This window comes from Pungitius pungitius, chromosome 1 (assembly GCF_949316345.1).
Source record: "Pungitius pungitius chromosome 1, fPunPun2.1, whole genome shotgun sequence".
NCBI lineage: Eukaryota > Metazoa > Chordata > Actinopteri > Perciformes > Gasterosteidae > Pungitius > Pungitius pungitius.
The window spans coordinates 22,412,320-22,431,468 of NC_084900.1; the positions used below are offsets into that span (position 1 = coordinate 22,412,320).

Sequence of the window (19,149 nt, forward strand, 5' to 3'; positions counted from 1 at the left end):
CCTTATAGCTTTATTGTATACATACATAAGTGTACTGTATATACTGTACATTGCTTGGCAGGTAGTCGTGGCAGCAGGCCCATATGGCTTTTGGCCAGAAGGTGTCACTATGCAACAAGAAACAAGTTGAACATTAACTACCACATCAATGTGCATTTAACATAATAACTGATACTTTACAACATGTGTCCCATACAGCATGTGTTGAACATATACGAACAAAACCACACACACTGTAAAGGGATCAAATGCCTAATCATTTTTTGTGCTCTTAACAATTATATTTGGGGGAAAGGTCAAACTCCTTTCTGGGTTTCAGATTAAATGGTTTCATTTTTATAAAGTTACTAGGCAGCAAGGTTGAGAATCCCCGCCCCAGGATAATAGATGACCTGTATTGTGAAGTCAAGTCGAGTCTTTTATTTTGAAATCTCTTGTCGCCAGCCACATGCACACACGAGAGAGAGAGAGAGAGAGCGCTTTGCATTGGCGTAGCTACGCTGGCACGCCAAGTATGAGATAAGTTTCCTGGGTGAACTGGGCTGGTCGCCGGCCGTTGTCGCGTTCTTGGAGAAACAACATAGCCCGGTGGACGTCGAGAAGTCGCGGAGACAAGTCAGTGGCGCTGGAAGGACCGGCGGATACGCACGTAGTTGTGTTTTTTTTCGGGACACGGAGAGCAGCGGCTCGAGCAGCAGCAGCAGCAGCAGCACAGCGGGCGGAGGAGCAGGCGCTTGGCGGACTGCTTTGGCGGCGGTGCCGCTGCTAGCGAAACATGAACAAAACCCACCGAGTGCCGAGCAACCGTTCCCTGAGCACCGTGGAGGTGAAGAGCAAGGTAACGCTGACGTCACATGCCGGCAGTTCGTTGTCAGTTTACTTGTTATACCTGTACCCCCCCCACGCCCTCCCGTGATGATAACTCGGCTAATTTAGCATGCTAAGTGGCTTAATAGCAAATGATGTTGTCGCGCATCGATACGAGCTAAAGCTTAACTAGCCAAAGCGGGGTTTCCGTAATGTGACTGTCAGACGCCATACTTCAAACTTCCACGTTGACGTGATGTTTTGTTCCAAGTTGTTCTGAGGAAAGGGAAGTTTGAAGCGGGCGTGAAGGTGGCGTTTTCTTTTCTTTTTTTTTTCGTCCGCTGACGCTGCGATGAAGCCCGTGTCACCTGTCACAGCCTCCTGCGTCGCTCCTCCCGGTTCACCACACCATATGTTCAAGTGCAGCTTGGCCACAACAGCCTCGTGGGCCGTCGACATTAGACTGTATTGGACTGTATTGGACGGTTATGTTACCCAGCGTATTCAAATACTCGCTCAGACGTTGTACAGCTTCTTCCCAAACCAGAGCAGTCCAGGGTCATTTGAAATGTTTGGTCTATCCACTGCTCGTGTCCAAATGCACGGGTGCTTATCAGAAACAACCCCCCCCATGACTCATAGTTCATGAGTCATTCGGCTTTGTGCTAACACATAAAAACCCTTGGATGGACTCAATGGTCCATGTTGGCAGTGGATTGTGGATCATCTTTTGTCAGCGCAGGGCAACAGTAAGCACAACACTCGGTCCTTCTCATCAACACTGCTGCCTTAAGAGTATGCCTCCCACAGCCATTGATCCAGCCGGAGCCCAGTGATCACCACGTTGCCCTCAAGTCAGCGTCGTGAGAACGTGTGGTTGATCAGGCAGGAGCAAATTGCACAGAAACGTGGAGGTACACCCATATCACAAAGTCTGCATCAATAATTCATCACGTGTGGCGTGGTAGCTCGTCCATGTGGAATGACAGACTCTAGTATACAGCTCACGTGGTTTTAAAATGAGCTGGCCACCAGATCAGTGTGCGCTATCAAACACCGACCCAAATTGCAGACCCCCTTCAGCGATTCCAAAGTATGCGCTTATCACTACATCTCCACCTGGTTGCAGTTCCATTGGCCCGTTTTGGAATCAATCTTTCAGGTGCCTGCCATGTCCACGTCTGTCCGTGCTGTGCTCACACGCGTGTATGCCTGTGTGCTCCGTCCCAGTTTGGTGCAGAGTTTCGTCGGTTCTCGCTGGATCGCTCGAAACCGGGCCGCTTCGATGAGTTCTACGGCCTCCTGCAGCACGTGCATCACATCCCCAACGTGGAGCTGCTGGTGGGCTACGCCGACGTCCACGGCGACCTGCTGCCCATCAACAATGATGACAACTACCACAAAGCCATCTCCACCGCCAGCCCCCTGCTCAGACTGTTCCTGCAGAGGAAAGGTAAGCATGGAGTTTATAGAACAAAGAATGATCGTTCACAGATCTGCTGTACTGATGGATACACAAACAAAAGTGTTCTGTTATCCTTGTAGGGTGTAGCTGAGAAATGCATGACAGGCCGTTTAGCAGTAAAATTAGCTTTTGTTTATTTTATCTTGATAAACAGAAAATGAAAAGGTGCAAAAGACCACGGTATCAAATTACCTTTTGAGTTTTTCCGGCGGATTGCTGCTTGTGTGTCTTGTCCTCATTGAGCTGTTATCACCCCTGTTCTCTGCCTGTGTTGTCTGGTGTCCCTTTCTGGACCAAATAGCTAAAGGTCATCAACCTTGCTGGGAAGCAGTATTTGTTTCCTAAGGCAATTTCCCTGCCTTTCCCCCGCGGCATCCCGACCACCACTGGTCAAGCCGCCCAGGGGGTTCTTCTCCCATTAGAATATCCTGTTTCTTTTGCCTGTTACCTTGAATTTGTGGTTGTCGTAATATTTGCTCATGACTGAGTTTGCTATTTATTCTTTGCACTGGTTAGGGTTAGGGTTAACCCTAACCCCCCCCCCAGTGTGTGCGGGCCGGGGCATGTTGGGCCACGCGCTCTGTTGTGTTTAAGCTGTCTCGCTGTGCCATATGACCCTATAGAATCTAAGCCACTTTGTCAGGGAGAGATTAGTGGGGTCACTCTGCAGCACTGCATGGTACCGTGTTTCAATTACACGCCAGACGCTAGCCCCACGCTGGGTTCGCTACACACACACACACACACACACACACACACACACACACACACACACACACACACACACACACACACACACACACACACACACACACACACACACACACACACGCGAGCATGCAAGCAGGCTTCACACATCAGTCAGCCACTTGCAAACGGCTATATTAAACAAATAAAGAAGATAAACACACAGAGTAATGCAGCCCCAGTTGTCTGTAGACCGCTCTGCCCTCAGGACCCAGGTATCCCCTCCTGATTTGTCTACCCCCCCCTTTCTCCTAACTCAAAGCACCAGTTGGTCCAAGCTACAAAGTCTCCGTGGGTGTGTGGATGCAGCTAATATTCCGCTTATAGATGAGTATATTTCTGGAGCTATTTCCAGTGATGGCTCTGTTTGTGCACGCGCTGAGGGTCTCACAGCTTGGTAGTCTGCTCTGTTGGCAACATGGTTTCAAATTGACTGTTATATTGTTTTGAAGAAATGCTTTTAATGTTAGTCCTACACAATCTTGTTTGCTGTCATCAGCACAAATTACTCTGCATCAAAAGGGGTCCTTTATTCTCTTTAAGCCCTCATTTTTGCAGCCAGGAAAATTCCAAACTCTCTGGTGTTGTCAGCAGCTCTGAAGGGAGGTCAGGAAGTGGAGGGGTCAGACTCAGTCACTCATGCGCAATCCTCCCACCGTTTTCTGCTCTACACAACTTTGTTGTGTTTAGTGCACCACAGCGCTTTCAGTCTTACGGTCACTATCTGGCTTACAATGCCATCACACTCCGACTATGTCCCTGGAGAACTGAGCGATTATATAAATGTCTTCGATGGTCAGATGTGATCGGGCATAATTGTGTAACAGCAGGAGCAGGGCTTCAGACGAGGCAGCGGCGTGTGTGTGTGTGTGTGGTGAGTTTGTCACACCTTGGCCTTCATGGAATAGCACCTTGCAATCTTGTTCCACAGATATCTGTGAGATGTGTTTGGAGATAATAAAAACATCTCTAAATCTTCCGTCTCAATGATTTCCAACGGACAATTTCTCATGTTTTGTGGGTGTCATTATTTTGGGCAGCTTGTAGTCTGAATGTCTACCCTCTGCGAGGTGCTCTGTGAGTGTCTGTTTACATGCGCTTCTTGAATAAAGCCCACAGTTATTGTTTATGCATCAACGCTACGTCACTGACCCGCTATCATCGCCGCATTGTTCCCTGCTGACCAATGGCGTGTGTGTTTGTCTGCGTGTGGACTACCACTCTGCCGCTCATGTTGAACTTCAACACTCGTTGATAGAACTCGACAGCACCGGGGGATCCCTTCCACCCCGCCGCCCCATTTGTGAGCGACCTGCTGATGATCATTGAGCTGGCATTGAGGTGTCCACTGTTTACTGGTCGTCATGGCAGCAGTGAAGAGGCCTGTTCTTTGTCGGATTAACATTGCATGGGGCTGATGGGAGCTGCAAAGCATGCTGGGAGCAGTATTGCTTGCATTTGGAAACGGACTGTCTTAAAGGGACAATTCATTCTGAAATAAGAAGTAGTGCTGTAGTGCTTGTTATTCATTTAGATGTTTTGGTGTCAGCTGGGAGATGCCAGCCTTCTTCTCCCAAAACTGCACCGTACAAACTAAACTGTTTTCTGTTTCTAGAAATTATGACCGGGTTACTAAAGATAACCCACAGGCAATGTTGTGAGCTGTTTCGTGTCAAAACTACTTCTCCCAACCATATCATGACGGAGAAGGAAGCGTGCATTGACTCATGGACTCGCTAACCTACCACCACTGAGCTCAAGTGAGGAGGGCGCTACTAATGTTTACGAGTCCATGAAGAGACGCGCTCTTCCTTCTATATGGTTGGTTCTCTGGTGGGTGGGGTTTGGAAGAAAGACAATTGTTCCTTCATTAGAAGGAAGTTTATTAAAACATCTCTAGATTATCTTGCATAGCTGGGTTAGAATAAAGAACTCAAACAATGGCATCTCTAACAACAATAGTTAAGATTTCTTTGCATGTTTGCAAGTAACCGGGTCAAAGTGTTTAAGATTGTGTGAGCTGCTTATTAAGTTAAATTCTTGTCACCTAATCTGTCATTTGGGTGTGTCTGGTATCCTCATGTAATTGTAGCTAATTTAAGTAGAGACTGCACAAACCCACTGAATCTGAATCAGTAGAATAGAAATAACACACAGTGCAAGAAGAACATTAGATGAGTGTTGCGGTCATTGGTCATCTGTGTAAAAACAGAGTATTATCAATGTTTTTTTTTAAAAGCTACTACGAGGAATTCAATCATTTGTGTATTTTTGTTTTGAACCCATGCGGGCCAAAAGGCACAAGGGTTTCCAAGTATTATAATCCTGTAGGTAACCTCTGTTTTTTACTGTGGCAGTCTTTGATGGTGTTGGGACCGGCGGCTCCCCGTCTCGAAGGCGAATGCAGCAGCGAGGATCTTGGTCTGTCGGTGGAGGGCTAGTCGCTGCTGGAGTTTTAAGCAGACAGATTGCAGTGAACCTGCTAGATTCGTGCAGAGTCCGACCCGGTGACGCACATTAAAAAAGCTTTAGAGGAGATTGCCAATCTTCTCCTTCATGGTCTTGTTTACTCCCTAACTATTCAAAGGATTCTCACAATTTAAATATGTGTAATATTTTTCCATCCTCGCCGTCAAATCAGCAATGTGGAAGCTGAGCGACGCCCTGGCTTTGTGTTTGATTGCATGTGAACATGGTTGCCTCAAGTGATGTGGTGTTTGCCTGCATCATTCATCCAGAACGCTATCACCACACGCACAGTTTCTGGGTTTTTAAGCAGCCTCTCTCAGGGCGTGGGTTTGTTTAGTGACGTCACTCACAGTTTCTGTCCTGAATGGACCATACCTTGTTCCCAGTATGGCAGGCTGTTAAAAAAAAAGTATGCAGAGGGACAGGAATGCTTTTATTTGCGTATCCCAGTAGGGACTGCCTTCTTAATAAGTAACCAGCTCATGACTCATTTAGTCAGGGAAATGTACAGTGTGAAAGTACAACAAGGACAAACTCTATCTTCCCTGCAAAGCAAGCATTAGAGCAGGATAAATACGATAAGCAATGCACAGTCTGCTGAGTAATGAATGGGAGGTACGTGTACAGTGAAAGGGACGGGGTGAGAATGTGACGGTGTAGGAAAGGGAGCCGGCATCAAGCAATCAGAATAAGTGAAGATGCCACAGCCTGTAAAGAGATTTACTCCTGCCAGCGTGAGATGAAATTATTCAAGTGAGAGAGGTGGATTGTTGCTGAGAAATTTAGGAGCATGGTGTGTGAAAATAATAGAAGTCTACCACCACCGCTGCTTCGGATGTCAAGTTTTGTGCAGATTATCATTCCTCTAGGATGCTGCGAAGGGAACAACGGATTGATAGCTATGTGTGGAGGAGGAACACGTCTTGGGCCTAATGAGGGAGGTGGAAGGACAAAAGGGAGACTGAGTAAACTGTGCTAGAGGGAGTAATGTATAAGGCATTGTTTAGGCAAGGCACATAATTAGAGATGTGAAGAAAGCGGAGGGAGTAGTGTAAGGGTGATAGGAATGCAGCAAGAGGCTGGGAGAGAGAGCGGGGGGGAGCGGGAGGGTAGGTGATGGGAATAGTATTAGTGAGGGAGGAATGCATAGTGAGGCCCAAGTTGGTTGGAGGGAGGCCGAGGGAGAGAGAAGGAGAATGTGGCCAGCCTCTGATCACGTTCGCCGGGTGATTAGACAGGACAGGAGGCTGGACTGCAGCCTCCGCTCTAGAGCCTGGCTCCGTCAGGCGGGGGGCGGGGGGGGTGGGGGTAATGATGGAGAGAGGCGGGGAACAGTCAAGAAGAAAAGGAGAATGAGTGGAAGAAAGAAAGCGCAGAGCAAAAACAGGGCCTGGGAAGCTAGAAAGCCTTTGAAACCTAGCTAGATGGGACTTTATGCATGGAGATGGAGGGAGGGTGGCTTAGATGAAGAGAGGGGAGAAATTGACCAATGAGGGCAGAGCGGTTGAAGAAAGGGAGTTTCCTGGTGACTTTCTACCAAATGCATTCGTGGGTTCTTGTAGTAACTCGCGTAAATGACTGTCGATAATAAAATGGACCGGTGTGTATTTAAGATTGATCCAAAGCTTTTAAGCTGCCCCCTTAAATATGGTTATTGGGTTTTTCACACGGTTGAGAGTCACAAGTGAACACCTGCTGCTAACTGTCAAAGGTGTCAACTGCCACTCCTCAAAAATGGACGTGCCAATTTAAAAGCTCAACAAAGTCCGAACCTCTGATTCTATACGTGATGGTGTGTGTGACGTTGTGAAAGCTACCAAATGGAACATAGTGGGTGGAAAGCACAGTGGCATGCTAACCCGTGTGTCACTGTCCTTGGGCAAAACACGTTGCTCCTGTAGCTGGGACTCCTGTGTGTGAATGTTAGTTACTGATGGGCAGATGTCACTGTGTATGGTCCTGTCATCAGGGTGTGAATGGGTGAATGATGACATGAAGTGCAAGACTAGAAAAATTGCTGTACACTCCATTGACCATTTGTGTGCTCAGAACTTCCCGCTTTTTCCACTAAATTCATGTGTATATCTGGGCCACATGGCGTGTTCTGCTCACTCAATAATAACAATTTAAAAAGTCCAATTTAGTTTAGGTGGCATTCTCCATCTTTGGTAGTTAATGTCTTTCCGTAGCTTTATTAGCTATTGCACCACCGTAGTTCCGTTGCTAAACTACGTGCGTACACTTTGCTGCGTCATCATTGTTTACTAATTGTAAATGCTTCTATAAATACTCCTTCGGACAAGGAGTGTCACATGTGAATGTGACATACTTTAACACAGAATGTTGAACTTTGTACATGTCGTTCACTTGTCATAAATGCTAGCCCATAAATTGCTTGAGTTCAGCCTTAGTTCATGCCTCAGGTTTCATGCCAAAGGGCTTGGCTAGACCAAGGGTAGTAGATTAAGAGGAGCATATGTAGTCATTTATTTGTATTTTAATGTTGACTTAAAGGAGTTCATAAAGATAAAATCACCAGAGGCAGGACTTGGTTTCCTCCATATTAAATATCATTAGATCATATAATAAGCTGTACTTTTTTTGCTTAGTGGTATTTCAGCAAAAAGTCCCGATGGTTAATAGTTGACGGAACACCTCGAACTACAAGCAAGGGACTCTTTCTCTAATGATTAATCAATCTATGGCAATTTTTAAAATTGGTTGCACCATCACAATGTCAAGTCTTTGGTTCAAGCGGGAAAAGCACTGATGCGCAAACTTGGGGGTTCATACCAATGTACATGTGGGCACCTCCGTATGGTTCTAACGGCTTATTTTCTAAAACCTGTAAGAATGCTGTGAAGTCTTGCTCTGGCTATGTGTACCTCTTTGTGTCCATCGGTGGGCTGATCTAACTGCAGGTTGGCTGTGTTGTCTTCCAGAGCCAGATGCTGACAGCAGGACAGAGCCAGAAGCACAGAGTGCCCCAGCACGCCCCTCCCCCTTTAAGTCCTTGTTCAGATGCATGAGACTAGACTTGGGTTCCCCGAGCACACGCGGCCACTCGACCTCCTCCTCCTTCCTCCGTTCTTCTCCGCCGTCCTCCCCATCTGCTAGTCCTTCTTCTCCCTCGGCCTCCCCCTGGAGGAGAAACAGAGCGGCGCTGCGCAGAAGGCTCCGTTTGTCGAACCTAGATGTAGCGACTCCTCCCTGTGACCCGGTACTAACGCTCACATCCCCGGGTGACCTGACCCTGACCCTGTCCCACGCTCAAATCCAGCCTGATCCAGCCCCATCCCTGTCCAGGCTACCTGCCCCATCCTGACAAGTCCGTACTTGGTTCCGGTCATCCAGCTGCTGAGCTAGTCTAGCTACATCTTTTGTCCCAAAGCTGGTCTCTAGTTGTAGCACAATGTACCAAGAGGGTGAGACAGAAGAGGGGGAGACAAAACAAGCGAAAAGTGATTGCTTTAAAGGTGGACGAGAAGGCTCTAATGGACAGATTAAGTGGAGGACAGAGGGAAGAAAAATGGGATGGTGAGCAGGCAATGCAGGCAGGAAGGAGAGATGCGCTTATGTCAGCGCAAAACAAATTGATGGAATGGCTTCATAATGCAGAAGAGATGCAAACAAACTCACATACACACACTGAGAAGTGCTGTACATGAATGCAGACTGGCAAATAAAGTCTATTCATTCTGCTTCAACCCCGATCGTAAGCTGTGTTACTTTTTGCACGCCATACGGCCACATTAAGAGAGTGTAGATTAAGTTTCCGGTTATTCTGTTGCTATAAATGGATCCTGCCAATAGAGAATAATAAAGCAGGAAAGATGAGTGTAATAGAGAATTCATGAAAGGGATTATGTGAGGAGGCCCAGAAGCAGGCTAATGTTCGCAAATGAGGTCGTTTGGAATTATGGATTTAATCAGCAGTTCCTCAAATTGTCAGCTCAATGTCCCTGTAACACGCATACATACACACGCACACAAAGACTCCCCTCCTCCCCCTGGCTGCTTTGTCTTTACCCCGGCTGTGCAAGACTCGGCGCTCTCCTATTTGAGATCCCTCCTTCCTTCCTTCCTTATCTCCCCCTTCCCAGTCTTATCAGAGCCAGGAAGGTATGCTCCCCGCATCAGGAATAGTAACCCTCCAAGAATTTCCTCCTTTTAAATTTGGTTTTATTTGATCTTTTGCTTAATTTTCTTAACTTCCTCTTTCTATTTTCTGTTTATCTCTCCTGTGGTGTTCAAGGCTTTTTGTTTTTTGTTTCACACCACCTCTGGTTTTTCTCCTTGACACACACAACCCCCCCCCCCCCCCCCCGCCTTCTTGTATCGCTCCGTGTCAGGAACGCCGTGGCGCTGCGTCCAGGCCTTCCATCAACAACCCCGGCTGTTTCCAGAACCCTGCAGCCTTCCGCGCCTCTGATATTTCTGACGTGTGTCATGTTCGGAGGCTGAAGACAGGGGTTTCATGGCCGGCTACTGAGCAAGCTTTCAGCCTGAGCTCTATTAAACCCTGCTTTAATGCTGCACTCTGGGCTCATGTGTCGTACAATGAAAGAGTCCTATTCTGCTGCGTGAGACGGAATAGTACAGCCAGCGGTGCTGGTGACTGTATCAGTTGTAGAAGTGACAGTGGCAGCACTTACGACGTGCCACGTAGCTCCTTCACCTGGACACAAGTGTCAGGTTTCCGTGACTCGGCACCGCGCAGGGCTGTTGGCAGGAAGTGATGGATCGTTGTGTCACAAGCGAAGCCCGGGCCTCGTCGAGCTGCATCATGGGAACTGCAGAGCTGTGTGGCCGTGAGGAGCGTAGCCGTCACGTGTGAGTGAGTGCTGCTGAAGAAATGAGCGGCACTTGTCTTGTACGTTTCCTTTATAGAAACGCTTAAATTCGCTAATATTCATTGGTCTAGATTAGTAGGTAGTCAGTACTAAAGAGCACATTCGATAACAAGGAATACACAAGAATAAATGAAGAAATATAAATAAGAATTAAAAAAAAAAGTTAAACTGTAAAATACAAATCAAAATATATATTCAAAAGTGGGTGTGGGTGGGTGGGTGCGCGGCAGAATTTGCACACTAATGCTTAGCTTAATGCGATGGAGATGCATCACTTCCCCCCCCCCCTGTGGGTGCGAGTGCTTGTTGGTGATCTACAGAGGGGATTGAGCGGTCCTCGCGTGTGACGATGTGTGCCGCGTCATAATTTTCTCCCCCGCTGCCTCGCTTCCTTTTGCGCCTCGCTGGCTATTCAAAGTGTGGGAAGTCAAAGCAGCCTCTGCATAGTTGGAATGCCTAGCCTGTGCGCCACGCAGGGCTGGGCGGAGGGGGTTGTGTGCTTTTATTAAGGGTCTGCGACCTATGCACCGCGGGCCTGATGCACTGCAGGCGTGTCCTGTCAGGTGTCGTCTGAGGAGAGATGAAGCACGGCTTAGTTTGCGGTAGTATAAAGGGCAGTCGCAGCAGCAGAGGTACGAAGTACCTGAAGGACTTCATTCTTTCATCATCACTTCCCTTTTTAGGGGGAGAACATTCCCCTGTCTGGCGTTAAGTCGAACAGGTTTGAACCGATAATTATGTGCTGAAGAGTTGCTTGTCGAATAAACAAAAGCCAAGATCATCACCATCGGTGCTCCTCTTTGGAGAAACATCAGGGTTTTGCATGGGGATACAAATGGGAAAATGCCAAAGAGCTAGTTTCTGTTGTTATGTCACTTGGTTGAGTTTTGTATATTTTGACAGATTTTAAACTTGCATATTCTTTTTTTTATTTTTTATGCATGAATTCATTGCTCAATTCAAACAGTATCGAGAAGTTCTTGCATATTTTTTTGCAACAGAAGCTTAGACTACAAATATATGTAGATTACCTGGCTACTGCATGTGCATGTTTACATATAAATATGTACACTTGTAAAATAATCATACATTATTATTCCTCCTCCAATGAGGTGTAATAAACAAATGTCCATAAAGAGGCAAACTTTTCGTTGCCATGTTCCGGCCACTTACAACAAACTCAGTCCAGTGTTACGGACAAAAATATAAAGTTCTATTTTTAGTGTTCGTTAAACAATGGGGTAGTGTTTTCCTTGAGCCCTTTGTGTCAACAAAATGTGGGAACTACATTAAGGTCATTTGTACTGTACCAAATGGGGAACAGTGTGTGTTTGTATTGGGCCTTTGTAGCCAATTCCACTCTAACGAGCTATAACGCAGCTCACTGTGCTGCTGTTCATTAGCGTTCAGGCATCCTCACTAACCACACTGCAACCTCATAAGTGTGTGTGCAAAGCAACACCTGCTGCTCTGGGCTCACATGTGTTGCTGTGGTCAGGAAGACACATGCCTGTGCCATTTGCTGCCAGGAGTGGGCATGTGCGTGCAGGCCCGCACGAGTCTGTCCCCTTAGTGGCCGTCCTCCTCTGCTCAGTTAGACTCTATTGTCATGTCTAGCACTTCATGTGCTGGTTTGTGAGGAAAAGGAGAAAAGTGAGAGTATGCGAGGATCAAACTTGTATTTTGGCATTTTTGCCCTCACAGGTTCGTATGAAGCTATTGTTGCCTCGTGTTTGTGTGTGTCCGCCCATAAGGTCAGGTGTGTATATACTAGACCCGTGCCTCATGGGAACCGAAACACGAGACCGCCGCTCGTCCTCGGGACAGTTGATCCTTTGTTTTTGTTTTAAAGATGGAGACAGGAGTGGGGGGAGCGTACCCACCATAACCAGAGAGCCGGGCAATCTTTATCGGCCACCCGAATGGAGGTTTTCAGAGATTACTCACACACACACTCCCTCTCAGATGGAAGAGACAAACCGCCAAGAGAAGTGTTCAGTGCAAGCTTGTCAGAGCTTTATTCATAGAGCCCTTTCATCTAAAAATAGAGTGCACAAAGTTCTGTAAAAACAGAAGGAAACGTGAAAAAGTTGAGGGCATATTCACAAGAAAGGATGTTGAAAATAACTCCAGAAATAGAAAAACAAGAAAAAGAGACAGAAATGTTAATGTTTAGCTTTGTGTATTATGCTGGTTAACTATTACCGAACCAGGGCCCAGTTTCTCCCTTCGTCACCGGCCAGCCTTTGGTCTGATTTTAATACCGCGGCCCTTGGGTTAAAGTCTGAAGCAGTGTGCTCACGCCTCCTAGAGAACACAAAGAAAAGGAGAGGGGGGCAGGCATGAGGACAGCTGGTGATTCCCGCAGCTAAAATGCGACCGTAATATTCTGTAATATCCTGAGGTGCCAAAGTGGAGTAAGTAAGGACCCGCTCACTCTCTGCCCGTTAACGGGAAGGAAGTGGGCTGGGTTAACTTGTAACTCAACTTATTTAAAACAAAGTGGTGACAAATTTGTCCCACAGCCCCTTTTTAAGGTCACATAACTAACTACATGGTGGTTATTTGTCAGAGCGCGCCAATGAAGGCTTTAGGTACGGCTGGTGTGCCCGGCAGCGTTCCGGGGATTGCGTGCGTGTTCAGCACAGACACCCTGCAGCGACGCCTCAGGCTGAGAGCCCAAACTTTATTCATTCTCCTGACATGATGCAACAGATTGTCAGCCTTGATGTGTAGTTACCCTGTTGGGATGTTAACGGGAAATAAACCCTCTTGTTCATTTACATCCACATTTAATTTACCCTGTTTTCCCTTTTTTTCCTCTTCTTTCTGTCTCCATGCCACATCTTTGACTCTCTTCCCCGTCCCCACTTGTCTTTTCTCCACTTCCTTTTTTCTTTTTGTTCCGCAGAGGAAGCAGACTACACGTTTGGTACCAACTCGCTGACCAGGAAGAAGAACACGGTGCTGTCGGCGGTTCTCTTGCGGCCCGACGCCACCAAGAAGAAACCGCCGGTCATCATCAGCCTCCCGCGGGACTTCCGCCCCGTCTCCTCCATCATCGACGTGGACATCCTGCCTGAGACGCACCGGCGCGTTCGCCTGTACAAGCACGGCCAGGAGAAGCCCCTGGGCTTCTACATCCGCGACGGCTCCAGCGTGCGGGTCACTCCTCAGGGCCTGGAGAAGGTCCCGGGGATATTCATCTCCCGCATGGTGCCCGGCGGGCTGGCAGAGAGCACCGGCCTGCTGGCAGTCAACGACGAAGTTCTGGAGGTCAACGGCATCGAGGTGGTTGGGAAGTCTCTGGACCAGGTGACGGACATGATGATCGCCAACAGCCACAACCTCATCATCACCGTCAAGCCCGCCAACCAGCGGAACAATGTTGTTCGCGGTGGAGGAGGAGGAGGAGGAGGAGGAGGAGGAGGAGGCGGCACGGCGTCCGGTAGCTCAGGGCGCTCGTCGGACAGCGGCGCCAGCTACTACGGCTACTCGTCGCAAGGTGGGGTCGGTGCCGCCGCCCCCGCGCCGTCGCACATCATCCAGAACTTCCCCGTCGGCGAGCTGGAGAGCGAAGAGGAGGACGAGGACCTGGTGATCGAGGTGGGCGGCGCGGCCGAGCCGCTCAGCCGCGACCCGGCCGACTACACCGACTACAGCATGGCCTCGGTGCCCCGCTACGAGCCACACCTCAACCTCCGCACCTCCTCCGCCCTCTCTGTCAACGGCGCCGTGCTGGCCAGCGGCAGCAGCGGGTCGCTAAGCAACGCCAACTCGACCACACCGTCCCCAGACAGAGCGGCTGAGATGCGGAGCCTGGAAGAGGACGGGACTGTCATAACTCTGTAGGAGGGGACTTTCGCTCCCGACTAAACACTGGAAACGTTACCCACACACATGGGAGTCCAAGGTAACCGGCGGATCGAGCTCGGCTGCATCCTTCACCATCATAAATATGACTGTAGCAGAGAAGCAAAATGTGTACTCTTTGGATCTCATGTGACTGACAGCAGACATGTGTGTTCTTCCTTACGTCGCGTTGGACACTTAACACTCTTTTCTCGTCGACATGCCAATAACCATGCATGTGTGCCATAGCGATGCCCCCCCCCACCCTTCACTCACACACACACACACACACACACCACCCAGGCCTGCAGGCACAAAAATGTCAGGCAAAAAGAGTGTAGCAGAAGTGTAATTTGATGCCGCCTCACTCTCCTCTTCTTTTCTAAACCACTATGAGCACTTGATTTGCACCCGGAAGATTGTGTTACGCTGAGCTTCCACAGGAGGGCAGAGAGGAGACACCACATCCTTATTGTCAGTCCCATGAATAGATGAAGCTTTAACAAGTCATCCACACCTCATAACAAACACTGAAGTAGTGCTTTTGTTAACAATCTGTGGCTGTTTCTTCCCTTTTTCTTTCATTTAGTTTTGCTTTGTCACCCGACTGTGACCTCCTCCCCTCCCTCAAGTGACCACAGTACAATAATAGCATGGTTTCTATGCGAGGAAAAAGCATGTAGAAAGAAAAAAACTACTCTGAGTTCTTCATTTTAGCTCTGATGCTTTTAACTGTCATTCCCCCCGCCCATATTTTTTACTCGCTGCGTCAATAATTGACTGATAATGAACGGTTACTATTTTCAAAATCTCTTTACCATCATGCCGGTTTAATATTTAACAAAAATAGCATGACATTATGTTTCTGTTTTCCTTTTTTTTTTTTTTTTTTTTACACAATACGTGTACCTCACAAGTGACTGTATGACCAGTTTCCATCTGACCAATAGGAAGTCGCCTGCGCCTAACCGGAAACGGAACCTCTCGGACTGAATCTCGCACATTAACTTCCCTCTACTTCTCCGCGACAAGGGCTATTTTCCCCGCTGCATGTACTGTGTTTTAATACTAGTCATCTCTCACTCATTATCTCTGCACCGCGACCCGACACATTCTCGCCAGTCTGATGTTACACGAAACATTTGCATATGAAAACTGTTGTCTGCAGTATTTCCGCACCGCTTCCTTCTCGTGGCTTCATCACTGAATTCAATCGATGACGCGCGAGGGGAGAATGTAACCCTGGTGCTTCGAAATATTGACTTTGGGTCTAAATGGCGGATCAATAGCCGCATTGTAATGTTGTTTGCAAACACAACCACAGAAATGAGTTGGTGAGGCAGTCACTGACAACAAGGAAACGGCGCGCAATTACAATAAGCTCTGGTCAGATTGAGTCCTATTTTAAACAAAAACTCATTCACCACTGGGTTTGATGAAGGCGGGGCGCCTCTGATCTGTTTGGTATCCAAACCGTTCCTTAACAACTTTGTAAAAACGTCCTCTCAAAAGTCTTGACTAATGGATGAGGTCCAAATTTGAGCCACGACTTCATTGTTGTTTTTAGAGGAAGATGTTCTTCCCAAGTGCAGCTTTTAACGTGGGTTTCTTGCCCTTGACTCTTAATTTGCTCATAAAGACGCTCTGATATTCATCTGATCATCTGAACATTCTCTACAGGAAGAGGCAATTCTCATACAATTTTATTTCTTAAAGCGGATCCATAACATTTTTTGTAGATGTATATCTCTATAAAGATGTATATATCCATTAACCTCACATGGCAACTGCTTCCCTGAAGTAAGAGCAGGCTCGTTTCAGCAATTGCGCTCTTGTTTAAAATGAGGCTCCTGACTATAGCATGGCTTTTGTCTCACTGGCTGAAACGGGGTGGGGACACACACACACACACACACACACCCCCACCCCCCCCAGGGTAATGTTTATTGGCTTCATGTGAACCCCTGCGCACTTGTAATGAGACACGTTCACACAGACCACCATCACACTAATGTCCATCCTTTAGTAGTTCTGATTTATCGCTTGAATATTCAATGATCTTATCCTCCGGTGAATATCAATAACTGGAAACAACGCTATGTGCACCCACTATTGTATTTCAAGCTGCATGTGTACGTTCTTGTCTTTCATGGTACACAGGAGTTCTGACAGGACTCTGTCTTCTTTCATTCCCGACATGAAACGGTTGTGAATGGTACTGAGAATGAAAGACATTTTTAGAAATCAATGTTAATTTATTTTCCTAATTTCTGACTTTACCACATAGACACTGGGATTGTAACCACAGCGGCATTGTTATTTATTCTCTAATCATGCATCTGCATATTTTCTTCCTTTTGAACACATTTTATGACTTTATTTTTATAACTGCTATGTTATTCTGTGATTATTGTTTTGGTTGTTAATCGCTCGTAGATGTTCCCAATAGGAGATTTTAGTAGGTGATTCTACTATTCTGGATAAAGCAACAGGAGAGTCCGTGCAAAATGTGACACTATTTTTTTGTTCTCGCATACTGTGAATTATCAATATTATTTTGTGGGAGAGAACCATTGTATTAGCACAACCTCAAAACAGGCTATTTGTTTTGCTCTGAGTACGATTTTTTTATTTTTAAAGTGGCCGAGCAATGATTTTTGCTCGCCAGATAAATCCAATGGTATAGATTTGTAAAGATGTCAGTATTTTCATACCGATGATATGATATATACGATGTACATTTTTATCATGTTTAATGAAATGTTTTAAAAATCAACTGGAGAATTATGAATAAATAGATGTACACCTGTAATTGCTGATTGTAGGAGCTGGATGAAATAAACTAATGTGTAGCAATATTAAGTGTTTCTGGTCTTTCTGCCTGTCAGCTGTGAATTTTGAGGTTATTGTGGCAGCCATTTGTACAAAGACTCAAAACTGAACATAAATCAAAGCGCCACGCAGGAAAAGTAGTTAATTGTTCATGAGGGATTCTGGATTTCTTATGTATTTAGCGAAAGTGAACATATAAAATAAAAACAATGGATGCCTCTCTTGCTGTGGTAGAACAGCCCCAATCCGGTGTTACACCGAAATCTGTGACCCATCAGAACCTGTGACCGCAGAGGGCACTGTTTCACATCGTCTGCTCGTGCGTGCTAGACAATGGAGGGCGAAGAAGAGCGACGACGCAAACGGCGTAAACATAAGAGCGCCTACGCAAACGGCGCAAAAGAAAGAACTACATATTTAGGGTAACCTTGCTCGCAATTAGCCAGAGGTGGGATCAAGTCACTGTTAGGCAAGTCACAAGCAAGTCTCAAGTCATTGCCCTCGAGTCCCGAGTCAAGTCGAGTCAAAGATGAGGCAAGTCCCAAGTCGAGTCACAAGTCACAGCTAACAAGTCTCAAGTCGAGTCACAAGTCGTACCATTTTAGTTTTGAGTCATTTCGAGTCCTTTTATTATAGTGGGGACGGGGAACCCTGGGTGATGGTGCGCTGCCTCACAGACCTAGACTACGAAGGGAAGGGTAATGGTGGATCGACTGTGACTGTGTTATAGTACTGTAACGCTCACCCCAATGCTGCAGCGTAAATAAGGAGGCGATGACTGGCTTGCAACTCCGCTGCATTTATTTATATAAAACAACTCAACTTCGGTCACTGTTGGCCGTCACCACGCCGAACGAACACTTCCGCATACACGGCCCCCCAAAACTCGGGTTGTCTCGCGTAACTACAGCTGGTAACAGAGCATAACGTGAACACATGCAACATCTGCATAACTGATTAACTAATAACTTTAACTCAGCTCATTACACTACTTTAAAACGGACGTTGACATAATGTTGGCGAGGATTTCCATCGGAGTCTGAATCCGGGTTCAAAAATCCCGATTTTTGTAAGCATGAACGAGCTGTCTCATTGATACGGTCAAATGGACTGCAGTGATTGGATGTCATGCAGGCAGCGCGCGCTCTCTGCATACAGGTGGCGCATAATTTTTTGACAGATGCAGATAAACAGAGCGGCGCGGTGGTGTGAAAATGTTTTCCCGCAGTTTTCATGGGAAGTAGCAAGTCTTCTCGAGTCAAAAGGCTCGAGTCCAAGTCAAGTCACGAGTCATCGGTATTCAAGTCCAAGTCGAGTTGCAAGTCTTTGTACGTTTTGTCGAGTCGAGTCTCAAGTCATCAAATTCATGACTCGAGTCTGACTCGAGTCCAAGTCACATGACTCGAGTCCACACCTCTGCAATTAGCCTCATGGTCACACATTCAGACGGCTGCTACTTGTCAGATATGGTGACCTCTGAGGTACTGGCTCTGTGAAGACTCCAAATAAGAAAATATGTTTCCAGAGTAATGTGAAGAGATGAATTAACAACCCCAAACAATATTTAAGTTTAACTCCTTTATTAAGCAGTTACAGTGGGGTCACACATTCTGACAACTTAGCCAATGTGCTGGTCCATTAAATATTTTGTACTTTCTTTTCTTAACGCTACAATATGATGCTTTCATCCGTGGACGTAATGTATTAACGTTTACGCCGTTTGTGTCGCTCTTCTTCGCCCTCCATTGTCTAGCACGCACGAACAGACGATGTGAAACAGTGCCCTCTGCGGTCACAGTTTCTGATGGGTCACAGATTTCGGTGTAACACCGGTGCATGCTGACACTTTACGTTTTGTAGTTGTTCCTTTAGGGTTAGGTGTTAGGGTTTAATCTAAATATATTTTCAGACATAATCGAAATAAGCAAACATGGAGATTCATTAGATGCAATTCATGATTGAGAACGAAACGAACTAATATCAAACATAGATCTTACAATTATAGTGATGCACGTATTCCTCGTTAGAACATGGGGTTAAGCGTATTAACTAAGATTTGATGTTCGTTGTAATGTTTTACTGCCATCTGCTAACAGCATTGAATCTAATTGGGAGCGCTTGATT

At 46.7% G+C, this 19,149-nt stretch overlaps 1 protein-coding gene across 1 annotated transcript; it reads left to right on the top strand.

The window, feature by feature from the left end:
• Window positions 1-382: 382 nt before the first annotated feature.
• On the top strand, window positions 383-15,085 carry pard6b (par-6 partitioning defective 6 homolog beta (C. elegans)). Its single transcript, XM_037477951.2, has 3 exons — window positions 383-838; window positions 2,038-2,260; window positions 13,253-15,085. The coding sequence occupies exons 1-3, from the start codon at window positions 776-778 to the stop codon at window positions 14,191-14,193; spliced, it is 1,227 nt and encodes a 408-aa protein (XP_037333848.2). The 5' UTR covers window positions 383-775; the 3' UTR covers window positions 14,194-15,085.
• The last annotated feature ends 4,064 nt before the right edge of the window (window positions 15,086-19,149 follow it).

What these genes read in the sequence shown, in the direction of transcription:
- pard6b (XM_037477951.2), top strand. Translation starts at nt 776, where the DNA reads ATGAACAAAACCCACCGAGTGCCGAGCAACCGTTCCCTGAGCACCGTG. An exon ending in CCGTGGAGGTGAAGAGCAAG is followed by an intron (nt 839 to 2,037) that starts GTAACGCTGACG and finishes GCTCCGTCCCAG; the next exon opens with TTTGGTGCAGAGTTTCGTCG. An exon ending in ACTGTTCCTGCAGAGGAAAG is followed by an intron (nt 2,261 to 13,252) that starts GTAAGCATGGAG and finishes TTTGTTCCGCAG; the next exon opens with AGGAAGCAGACTACACGTTT.